Source organism: Mobula hypostoma, chromosome 27 (assembly GCF_963921235.1).
Source record: "Mobula hypostoma chromosome 27, sMobHyp1.1, whole genome shotgun sequence".
NCBI lineage: Eukaryota > Metazoa > Chordata > Chondrichthyes > Myliobatiformes > Myliobatidae > Mobula > Mobula hypostoma.
The window spans coordinates 9360629-9373669 of NC_086123.1; the positions used below are offsets into that span (position 1 = coordinate 9360629).

The window sequence follows — 13041 nt, forward strand, 5'->3', positions numbered from 1 at the left end:
ATTTGTTTGGTTTATGACTATTTTATTGTTTTGTTTTTCAAGTTGAGTGAGGGTTTTGTGCTATTTCTGGCACGTATTATCCTTACCGGTTTTATCTTGGATTGTGATCTTGAAAACCTTGAAATACAATGTGTGCAATATTGGTACTGCAGCATCAACTAGAGTTAGCCAGCCTTTAATTGCAGTCAAAAAGCGTTTGTTTGTGTTTACAAAGATTTGAGTTATCCATTAATTTACATTGTGGTATATAAATAGCAAAGAAAGTGGGAATTTACTGCTTAAAATGTTGAATTTAAGTATTCTGAATTACTCAATTTTGACTGCATCATAACATTCTTTATACACTTCTGCTCATTAAGTTAAAATTGCTTAATTTTGACGACTTTAAATATTTGTTAAATGTCCAGATGAGTCCTGTTTCACCTATAACATTGTGTATGATGATGCTGAGGATGTTCTACGAGTCTGTGGTGGCCAGTGCTATCATGTTTGCTGTTGTGTGCTGGGGCAGCAGGCTGAGGGTAGCAGACACCAACAGAATCAACAAACTCATTCGTAAGGCCAGTGATGTTGTGGGGATGGAACTGGACTCTCTGACGGAGGTGTCTGAAAAGAGGATGCTGTCCAAGTTGCATGCCATCTTGGACAATGTCTCCCATCCACTACATAATGTACTGGGTGGGCACAGGAGTACATTCAGCCAGAGACTCATTCCACCGAGATGCAACACAGAGCGTCATAGGAAGTCATTCCTGCCTGTGACCATCAAACTTTACAACTCCTCCCTTGGAGGGTCAGACACCCTGAGCCAATAGGCTGGTCCTGGACTTATTTCCTGGCATAATTTACATATTACTATTTAACTATTTATGGTTTTATTACTATTTATTATTTATCGTGCAACTGTAACGAAAACCAATTTCCCCTGGGATCAATAAAGTACGACTATGACTATGATTATGAAATGGCCCATGAGATTTTCTAAAGAAAACTGATTGGCTACCCATGCCATGTGTCAGTGAGGCCCGAACTAGGAAGATTATACTGTTTAAGATGTAGCTAAGGAGTTGCTGTAGGAGGGTGGGCATCAGATTTTTTTGGATCTTTGGGTTCTGTTCCAGGAAAGGTGGGACCTGAACAGTAGAGACAATTTGTACCTGAACTGGAATTTTAATGGTATCAGAAAGGATCTGGCAAGTGTGGAGCCACAGGCTGTCTTCTGGCATACTTGGGAAGTAGGAGGCCTTCAAAAGCTTGTATGTACCTGGTAGAATAAAAGGTAAAGATAACAGATTTAGTGAACCCTTGGTTTTCAAGAGATATTGAGCCCTGGTTAAGAAAAATAAGGGACATAGCAGGTAGGAACAAATGAGGTACTTATGGAGCATAAGAAATGCAAGAGAACACTTAAGAAATAGATCAGGAGGGCTAAAAAAAAGGCGTGAGGTTGCCCGAGAAGACAAGGTGAAGAAGAATCTTAAGGGATTCTACAGATATGTTAAGAGCAAAAGGACTGCAAAGGACAAATTGGACCTCCAGAAGATCAGAATGATAATCCATGTGTTGAGCCAAGAGAGATGGAGGAGATCTTGAATAAATCTTTTACCAGGATCTGTATTTACTCAGGAGACATACACAAAGTCTATAGAAATGAGGCAAAGCAGTATCAACTTCACGGACTCTATGCAGAGGAGGAGGTGGTGTTGCTGTCTTGAGGCAAATTAAGGTGGATAAGACCCCAGGGCCTGACAAGGTGTTCCCTCCGACCCTGTGGGAGGCAAGTGCAGAAATTGTAGGGGCCCTAGCAGAGATATTTAAATCATCCTTAGCGACAGGTGAGGGACTGGAGATTGGAGGATAACTAACATTGTTCCGCTGTTTAAGAAAGGCTCCAAAAATAAACCAGGAAACTGTAACTGGTGAGCCTGAAATCAGTAGTGGGAAAGTTATTGGAAGGTATTCTAAGTGAATGGTTATGTGAGTACTTCACATGGACTGATTAGGGATAGTAAACATGGTTTCGTGCGTGGTAAGTCATATCTAACCAATCTTATGGAGGTTTTCAAGGAAGTCATCGTGAAAGTTGATGAAGACAAGGCAGTGTCTGTTGTTTACATGGACTTTAGCAAGGCATTTCACAAGGTCCCACACAGGAGGTTGGTCAAGTAGGTTCAGTCACTTGGCATTCAACATGAGGTAATAAATTGGATTAGACATTGGCCTTGTGGGAGAAGCCAGAGAGTGGTAGTAGATGGTCGGCTCTCTGACTGGAGGCCTGTGACTAGTGAAGTGCTTTAGGGATCAGTGATGGGTCTGTTTTTTTGTTTGTCGTCTATATCAGTGATCTGGATGATAATGTGGTTAACTGGATCAGCAAACTTGTGGATGACACCAAGATGGGGAGTGTAGTGGACAGCGAGGAACACTATCAGAGCTTGTAGCTGGATCTGGACCAGATGGGAAAATGGGCTGAAAATGATCGATGGAATTTAACGCAGACAAGTGTGAGGTGCTGCACTTCAGTATGGCTGACTCAATGAATGGAAGGGCACTGAGGTGTGCTGTAGAGCAAGGGGATCTGGGAATACAGATCCATAATTCATTCAAAGTGGTGTCACAGGTAAATAGGGTCATAAAAGCTTTTCGGCACATTGACCTTCATAAATCAAAGTATTGAGTACAGGAGATGGGATGTTATGTTGAACTTGTATAAGACATTATTGAGACCTAACTTGGAGAATTCTGTGCACTTTTGGTCACCGAGCTACAGAAAAGATGTAAATAAGTTGAAAGTGTACAGAGAAAATTTATAAGGATGCTGTCAAGACTAGAGTTCCTGAGTTAGAAGGAAAGACTGAACAGGTTAGGACTTCATTTCTTGGAATGTTGAAGATTGAGAGGAGATTTGATAGAGGTATACAAAATTATACTGCAGAAAATGATACGGACAGCCAGCACATCTGTAGATGTGAATTTCCCACTATTCAGGACATTTACAGAGACAGGTGTATAAAAAGAGCCCGAAGGATCATTGGGGACCCAAGTCACCCCAACCACAAACTGCTCCAGCTGCTACCATCTGGAAAACAGTACCACAGCATAAAAGCCAGGACCAACAGGCTCCGGGACAGCTTCTTCCATCAGGCCATCAGACTGATTAATTCATGCTGATACAATTGTATTGTATTTCTATGCTATATTGACTGTCCTGCTGTACATACCATTTATTACAAATTACTGTAAATTGCACATTTGGATGGAGACATAATGTAAAGATTTTTACTCCTCATGTATAATGAAGGATGTAAGTAATAAAGTCAATTCAATTCAGTTCAGTTATGAAGGGTAGAGATAGGGGAAATGTAAGCAGACTTTCCCCACTGAAGTTGGATCACTAGAGGTCATGGGTTAACGGTGAAAGGATAACAGTTTAAGGGGAACATGAGGGGAAGCTTCTTCACACTGAGAGTGTGGGACGAGCTGCCAACGGAAGTGGTGTATGCAAGCTTGATTTTAATGTTTAAGAGAAGTTTGGACAGGTACATGGATGGTGGGGTTAGGGAGGGTGATGGTCCTGGTACAGATTGCTGAAAGTAGACAGTTTAAATGGTTTGGCATGGACTAGGACTGGGCAATAAATGCTAGCTTAGCTGGTGACATCAACATCCCGTAAATGAATAAATTAAAAAAACTAGATGTGCCAAAGGGCCTGTTTCTGTGCTGTACTTTTCTATGACTCTAAAAGAAAACCAAAGTTGTGGCCGTTCTGATGATATTTTATGTCCACAGCCCTTCATATTGCTTGTACTTTATCCTTCGTCACATGAGCTTGGAACAACCCTGGTCAGGTTTCCTATCTGGGGCCAAGCTTGGTGCTCTACTCACAGCGACGTCAGGCTCAACCATCTTCAGCTTATTGTGTAAAAGACAGCTTCCATTTTTTCTCTCATGCAGCGCTTGGCTTTATCTTGAACCCTGGATAGACTGGTTCTGCAGAAGGTCCATGGTTTATGAGGTAGTCTGGTAGGATTCTAGCATTGTGCTGAATAAAAACACTGGGTATTGCACTAGTATTTTAAGAGACGTATGTTTAGGATGAGGGAGATTTGTGCTGGAAGCATATTTTTCTAAACAGTTACAAGATGAATAGTAACAACTCAGCAGCTGCGTAACCTGATATGTTTTTATTAAACAAATGGAGAGGCTTGCTTCATTTTATGGGAATTGTAAAAACCACACTCACATAAATCAGAGTTGAGATACCTTGTTGATGTAATCTGTTGCCAATTAATCATTATTTCAATAATGGGATAATTCATGGTCCATTAGATAGCTAATGTTTGTTTTTAAAGCCCTTTTATAATGTAAAGAAAACATTTAATATCAAGTTTGACTGGTTTGTCTGTTACCTATCAATTCTACTCAGTCCTGCTACATATCAAGGATTGATTAAACAATGATTATAAAAATACTATCTAAGCAAATTTTTTTTCGCAAGATTTGTCACCAAAATGTTGACTTTTCTCAAATTTAAACAATTCTGCAAATACAATCCTAACCTTCAACAACCATTTCCGATCCAGTTTCTGTCCCCTGAACTGTTCCATTTCTGTCCAATGCAAGCTCGAGGAACATCAACACTTCTTTCAACAAAGTACATTACAGTCTTTGTTACGTACCCCGTAACTGGGTTGCCAAACCAGCAGAAATGGATCACTCAGTTGGAGTCTGGATTACTAGAACTAAGAAAGTTTTATTAAAGAAACAAGCAACACAGTACTCTAATCAAAAAGGATAATAAATGCAACAGTTCAGCAATGATAAACACATGTACACAGAATTAAGATAACAGGATTAATCAAGCTCTATCGTTGTCTAGGGGTAAATGTCCAGTTTCAAAGTGACGCAAAGTTCAGTTCAGTTCGCAGTAATCGCTGCCGTGGCGATGGACAGTGGGGGGGGGGTGGGGGAGAGAGAGAGCAAAACGAATGAATATTCAACACAGCTTCCTCACAGACCTTCGCAGTCAGCTTTCGGGCGAGTCCTTTGTGATGTCATCTGAGGTCACTGACCGTGACCCCTCCGTTTCCAGATACGATCGTTTCCCTGCGCTGAACCTGGCACCCAAGCAAGGGTGGACACACACCAGGTTCCCGCCGATCGTGCCTTTCCACTCTGTGCGTTTATGGCCCAGTACTTCCCACCGACTTGTGAGAGACGCACCGCTTCCAGGGTCTTGTTACCTCAGGTGTCGTGTGTCCTGCCTTAGCGAACCTGTCCCTTTTTATCCCCCTGCTGGGGTATCGCCTGTCCATCACTTCAAACAGTTCGGGGTTCAAAGGGTGAGCCGCTCTTGACAGCTCTCCTTCCTTCATTAACATCTCCAAATGCTGCTCCATTGTTTTCCTTATCTCTCTCTCTCTCTCCTGAAGACAGGTGGCAGACCAACTGCTGATTCCACTGGTGCCAGCCCAGGAAAAGCTACATCTTAACCTATGTGTATTCTTGTCACATCTTCTACACTGAATACTGAGCTGAATTATTTCAGATAATCTGCAATTCCAGCCTTAGATCCTCACATTTTCAATATTATTTACATTATTCTATTTGTAGCGAATTTGTTACTTGTTATAGTTTATCTCTCTCTCACACACATACACACACCACAAGGCCATCTCCAACAAGACTATCGCACTGCTTATACTTGACATTCATTAGTGAATTAAATACTCAAATGTATATCATTAACGAGGAACTCAACTGAACCCACTAAATAGATATGGGAGGTTAGTATCTGGGTATTCCTTGCTGAGTGATTTGCTTCTTCATATCTACAGAACATATCAGAAATGGGCTACAGTACCAAAATACAAACTAAAGTGAGATCAGGCAGAGGTTGAAGAGAAAATTGCAAGAGTTAATATTTTGGGTCAATGACCTGCCATTGGAACTGAGAAAAATGTGATTGAAATACATTTTAAGTTGTAGAGACATAAAGCGGGGAAGTAAACAAAAGGGATAGGAAAGTTTTCAACATACAAATCTGGAAATGAATAAAACTAAAAATGTTCCATAATTTATTTGGCATATTAGGACCCAATGGATAAACTAGTCTAATTTATGATTTGTATTTTATCCAAATAAAATACTCAAAGCTGGCACCTTGCAGAGCAAAGGGGATACAAGGGAATTATATGATATCCAATTCCTAAGCTTGATTTAAGTGCCTCTCAATAGTAAATTCACAGAAACTTCCATTCAGAATTATATTAGTAATGTTTTCAATCAAGTTTCTTTACCTCCAAACCACCAGTAAGCTGTCACACACCCCTTTGGTAGTGCCATCTTAAACCAGAAGAGGCTGCCTGTTAGCAGAAAAATCTCAACGTTGTATAATTTATATATTCTCTGACAGTAAATGTACTTTGAATCTTTGAATTACATTGAGGGATCCATTTTTTAAAAAATGGCCCACATTTTCTCAACTGACTGTCAGGAAGTTTGACACTGAAGGCCACGAAAAGATCCAAAAAGCCACAAGAACCTAATTATGGAACTATTTCAAAGGTTCATTACACAGTAAAATATTACATAGCCCGCAGGCATTACGGTTATACAGATCCTAGCTCTGATCACAAGGTGGGGCTCATTAACTTAATTTAGGATTAATTAAATTAACTTTAATATGCCCAAATCTTGTGTTATCTTGTGATCTTGTGGGTATTAAGGTCTTAGAAGTCTTGGCAGCAATGGCGCAGTTAAACTACTGGTATTAATCTGACAATGCTGAAAATTATGCTCCAACTACCTTTTTTTGGTTTTCTCAGACGATATTATGCTTGAATCTGGAGAAAATTAGAAGCAATCTTTATGACTCCTCATTTAAATTTGAACAGACTTGGAGATCTTTTATTCAATATTTTCATTTAATGTAATATATACCCTTGTTTTTTTTTACTGTTTTTAATGGAGGTCGGGATTGAGGACGTGATTTTAAGTTTAACTCTGTTTGGTTTCAAGTTAGCCCATTGCTTTGCTTTGCTTTTAGTTAGTTGCACGGTGGGTTTTTTTTTGGGGGGGGTTTCCTTTTCTCTATTGATATATATATAAAATTAGTATACTATTATGTTACCTTGGTATGTTATGTTTAAATTACATTGTTTGTAGTATCTTTTTTGTATTAATATCTTCTGTAATTTTATTATATTCTAACAGTGTATTAGTGTCTATATGGCTTACCTTTTTGTATACTTATTTAATAAAAAGATTTAAAAAGAAAGAAAGAAAATTGCCTGGGTATATTGTTTCCATGGAAACATCTTCAGATTTGGTTACAATGGGCACTTACTCATGGATAATGTGTCTGTGGTTCTCTGCCAGGACCACTGCATGTAAATGTGTACATAAGAGCAGGCTGTCGGGAAAAAAAAACACACTCAACAACAATGCAACACAGGACCATGCATAGCAGCAAGGAAATTCAGGCTGAATGGAGCCATCAGGAAGAAGGTACAGGAGGCTCAGGTCTCACACCACCAGGTTCAGGAACAGTTGTTACCCCTCAACCATCAGGCTCTTGAACCAAAGGGGTAACTTCACTCAACTTCATTGTAATGTTCCCACAACCTATGGACTCACTTTCAAGGACTCTTCATCTCATGTTCTCGATATTTATTACTTATTTGTTTGTTTTCCTTTGCACACTATTTGAATGCCAAAGTTGGTGTGGTCTTTCATTGATTCTATTATGGTTATTATTTTATTAAGGACTTATTGAGTATGCCCGTAAGAAAATGAATCTCAGGGTTGTATATGGTAACATATATGTACTTTGATAATAAACTTACTTTGAATTTTGAAATTAAGAGAATAACTTCCCTCTGACTGGAGCCATATTGAACTCAAAGGAAGATACATGCAGTTGCTGGATGTCTGTCATTTCATCTTTCAGAACACTGGCGTAGAACTTCCTAATTGCTGTAGCCTAAACTGAGCTACTTCATCCTTCCCTCCATTGTAAGGTCAGACAATAAAATAGGCCTGAATAACATTTGTTGGCAGATTACATCTGCACCACACAGGTGCCGGGCAATGCTAATCCCGCTTCTTTTTACACTCCAAACCTTTACCGCCATCGACCCTCATCATTAATTCCATAGGATGGGTAGGGGTGACCAGTGACTCTCCATGTAAATAAGGTATGTTACAGCAACACACATAAAAGTTGCTGGTGAACGCAGCAGGCCAGGCAGCATCTCTAGGAAGAGGTGCAGTTGATGTTATGTTACAGAGCAGGTTGGTGGCCATTGACACCTCCGTTCGTGGTAGTGGTCCAAGTCATAAAAAAGGTTGGGAACCCCGATCTAAAGGCTCATGTCAGGAATGTGATGGGATGATTTCCAGTCCCCTGTATTCTTGCAACTCTAACATCACTCGATGTTTGAGCCTTAAAGAAGAGATTAAAGATTGGCTTTATTTGTCACATGTTCGTTAAAACATACAGTACAGTGAAATGCGATATTTTGCATCAGTGACCAACCCAGTCTGAAAATGTAGTGTGGCAGCCCGCCGGAAACTATACTTCCAGCGCCAACACTAATCCTAATCTTAACTATACGTCTTTGAATGTGGGAGTAAACAGGAGCATACGGACTAAACCCATGCAGTCACTACGAGAATGTACAAATTCCTTACAGACTGAATTGGGAATCTAACCCTGATTGGTGATCACTGGTGCTGTAAAGTGACTGCACGAACCACTATGCCACTGTGCAGGTGTATACAGAACAGTTCAACTGACTGCCACTTTATTTACTCCTTCCACCACCCAGCATATAGAGGCTGCAGTGTGTATACCCTTGTACAGCAAATATCCAGCATAGTTTCTCTGACATCAGTCCTAATTCTGCAACCTCTTCCACCAAGGAGGGTGAGGACCGTGATGTATTAGAATACCACCTCAGTCTTCAGCCATGTAACAGTGCATTCTGGAAGGGAAATATTGCTGTTCCTTCAGAAATATCTGGTCCAAAGCTATGAACTTACTACTAACAACACCATCACCTGGGAATACCTACCTTCATCTTATCTACGGAATGGTTGTAGGAGGCAGTAATGGTAATTGGGAAGTTCTGGGTCTGCAGTTTGTGGATTGGACTGGAGTGCACATTATGATGTGCTTCTGGCTGCTCTTTTTCCTGTTGATATTTTGGGCAAATTTGAATTGGGGTGGCCTGTAGATAATGAACACTGAGCTGGACTCAATTATGCCTGGAATCTTTCAATTTTGTGTTTTATATTCTGTTTTTTGCTCATTTTTTTGTTGATGTTTATGTGTTTTTTTTGCACAAGGGGGATTGATGCTTTTCTTTGTTTCATGGCTGTCTGTGAGGAAGACAAATCTCAGGGTTGTATACTGTATTCACACTTTGATAATAAATGTACTTTGTATCTTTGAATATACAGCATTGCTGGCCTTGTCAATAACAGCTTGATCCTGCTAGTGAATAAAAAGATAATCAGCCACAGTACCAAGACACTATTACCGTCCAAGGATCCTTCTTGGTAAAGTTAGGGCAGAATGCAGCTTGCCTCTTAGCACTTTTGATCAGACTAATAAATGTTCAAATTGCAAAATCTGGAAACTGAAAGTATGTTAGGTTGGTACCTTAAAGTTACTGCTGACAGGATTTAATTTCTAGGAGACCTAATATAAGAAAAGAGTCAATCATATTGTTGGAAATTTATTAAAAATCAAATGTAGAACATATTGCTGTTTCTTGAAAACAGTTAGAGCTTCAGATTTCCTTACATTATTTGCACTTCTTAATCTACAAATACACCAACCTGTGATTTATGCAAATTAAGTTTGTGAAACTGCCCCTTCTCCTCCTCAACGTTTTTCTAATATCCAAATTACCATGTGAAACAAATGACAAAAGGGAACAGCAAATAAAATAATAACACTGGAAAGTAAAGATGAGGTCTTTCACAAAATGTTTTGAGCAGAGGTTCCCAATCTTTTTTATGCCAAAGACCTCTACCATTGACCAAGGGGTCCATTTGAGACAGGCAGCAAGAAACTCCAAAAAACATGGTTAAAAATGGTCACTTGCAGTTTGACAGGAAATCAGAAAATGCCCTTTGTGAATTTCAAGGCCAGAGTTTTTCTCAGTTCACTTGGCTCGCCAATGTCCTTTGTCTTCTGGTTAATCGACATTTCCTTGCATAATGAAATGCAAGTTTACTTCAGAATTACTGTACGATTCTAATGGGACCAATATACACATAAGGTGACACACATTCATTTTATTTGGTCATAGGGCATTGAAAGTGCGATATTGTAGTTGTAGCCAACATCTTCATCATACGATGAACGACAGATGGGTATCACTGGAGCTGATTTATTGACTGAAAAGTCATAGACGTAAATAATTCCTCGGTGTCTGTAAAACAATAAATGGTAGCTAATGACTTTAGGAAGATTCAAAACTCTTACAATATTTTACAATTTAATCTGTAAGGTAATGCTAAACTTCACACCTATGAAAAATGCAAACTACAAAGAAGACTTTTCATTTTGAAGGAGCAGGGAAAGAAAAAGAGAACAAAAGAATGGCTTTTGTGTTGATTACTATTTTTTAGTCAGAAGTAAATGAAGTATACTTGATACTAGGAGTTATTAGGGCTAATAATAGAGTTCTTGTGTTCGTGTGTGTGTCATCTGACAGTAACAGAATTAAATTTGTGTTAATGGCTCTATTATTTTATTAGCACAGGAAACATAACCTGCTCCATGTTAAAGGAGCTGAACTTGTATCTCAGGTTCAGACAATCCCTTTAAAGAAATCATTAGTGCGCTGTGACCGTTTGTAGCAGCGCGGTGGCACGGCAACCGAAGCCATGTCTCGCAGTGCTGCAGACCCGAGTTCAACCTGATCATCGGTTTCCTCCAGATGCCCTGCTTTCCTACTACATTCCCAGGATGGTGGGGCAAAACGGCCACTGTAAATTTCCCTTAGCGCATACGTGAGTGAAGAATGTGGTGGGGGGGGGCATTGATGGCAACGAGGGGAGAATAAAAAGGGAGAAAAGGAAGTTCAATTTTGTGTGAATGAGTGTTTTATATTTGGTGCAGCCTGGTTCCATGTTGTAACTCAATGGGTCTATGGTTCTTTAACTATCTGGGTAATTCCACAATCTATGGAACTGCCGAAAGCAAAACGTGTTGCGCAGTCAGCTTGTAATAAACAGAAAACTTGTTCTGAGAATAAACCCTGGACTCACGTGAATTTCTTTGCCTACAGTTGTAATTGTTTGTACCCTAGAAATACTAATGATTGTGGCTGCTACTGTCCCCAAGAATTCCAAATTCATAATCATTACCGTGACCAACCATCTCTCCTTCCCCTCCACATTCCCAACAACTTTCACTTCCCTGGCAGCACGTTTGCTCAGTTTTAGAGACCTTAATTTGACAGTGCACGTTGGGCCTGGTGCTTGGTGTCACACAGTTTACCTGCCAGATTAAACCAAAATTTTACTGTCATGGGGTGTTAGATAATTGAAAATCCTCTTTAACATAAATGCTTAATGTGTAAAAGATACAGAGTTCAATTAATTACATAAGTAATTCTTATGTAAAACTTAACCAGTAAAATCTTGCAAATGGCAGTTAAAGTATGGTGCAAAAGTTTGTGGGAAAGTTGAAGCTTGATAACTTAACCAACGCCAAATTTAACTGGAGCTTACAGTTGAAATTTGATGGAAGCAGGGAGCTGTGAAATGAAAATATAGTCAATTCAGCTCAGATGGGATTTGTCTGCCAAGAAACAGAATTATAGTTGAGGTTTATGCCGTTTTAATGTAGTAAAAGCATCCCAAGATGGTTCACAGTAGCAACATCAAAGAAAATGACACATTAGGGCAGATGATCATAAGCTTCAACAAAGAAATATGTTTTAAGAAGCTTTTTAAAAGACAAAGCAGCAAAGGAGGCTGAGGGCTTTGAGAGTGGAATGAACTGATGCTAGAAGTTCAGTAAAACCTAAGCAGGCAGAATTGGAGAAAAAAAATTAAACCTTGGAGGATTACAGGGAAGAATGATTTTCAAAACAAAACGAGAATTTTAAAAGCAAAGTTTTGCTTAATCATAGTTAAAACAGGGGTTCACAAGCTGGTGGGGTCTATGGACCCCTCGGTTAATTGGGGGGGGGGTCCACAGCATAAAAAAGGTTAGGAAGCCCTGGGTTAAATGGAGGTAAACAAGTACAGGGTGCTGTAGAGTGGAATTTGGTGCTGCATAACTTTGGTTCATTTTCTTTACAGACAGAATGAGAAAGGCAGTCTGGAGTATGGTGGAATAAATAATGTATAAGGATTTCAGCAGTAGATGAGCTGAGACAGGAATGGAAATGGAAACAGGTGGCCTTGGCAAACTGGTACAAAGTTAATTTCTGGGTTAAACTACCAATGTTGTGATCAGCCTGGTGTGGTTTCAAACAGGATCTCAGGGACAGAGATGGCATTAAATCAGGGGAATAGAGTTCATGACGTAGCCAAAGACCATGGCTTTGGTCTTTGCCTATCTGGTTGGTTGAGCATTCTGACAGTGGAGGATGCAAGAGGGATGATGAAAACGTAAAGCCAGGTGTCATCAGCAAATACATGGATATTAGCTATACCCATGAAAGACTATAGATTTCTTCCATGAAAGGCAAAGCAGATATGTTTTTATGACAAACTAATTGCTTCATAGTCACCACTTCTGAGAGATTCTTTTCCCCTCAGTTTAGAAGTCCAGATTATTTAATTCCCTAGCTGCTAGGGTGAGATTTTAACTTATTTCATTCTATTAATTGTCCCGATCTCCAGATTACCAGTCTAGCGTAACCACTATGGCATAGGGTGGATAGGAATGAAATCGGGCTATCTAATGTGAAACTATACTCTTAAGTGTGACTATACATAGTAACTGTTATGAAATCAGAATCAGGTTTATTATCACCGGCATGTGACGTGAAATGTGACATAAAAATTGAT

The 13041-nt window shown here is 39.6% G+C and overlaps 1 protein-coding gene across 1 annotated transcript in view; it reads right to left on the reverse strand.

Moving 5' to 3' along the window:
• Positions 1-4785: 4785 nt before the first annotated feature.
• The window catches only part of fbxw8 (F-box and WD repeat domain containing 8), a 142423-nt gene continuing 134167 nt past the window's right edge, over positions 4786-13041 (reverse strand). The window contains exon 11 of the mRNA XM_063034072.1: positions 4786-10445. Within this exon, the coding sequence (XP_062890142.1) occupies positions 10304-10445 (142 nt within the window). The 3' untranslated portion in view covers positions 4786-10303. The remainder of the gene's footprint in view (positions 10446-13041) is intronic.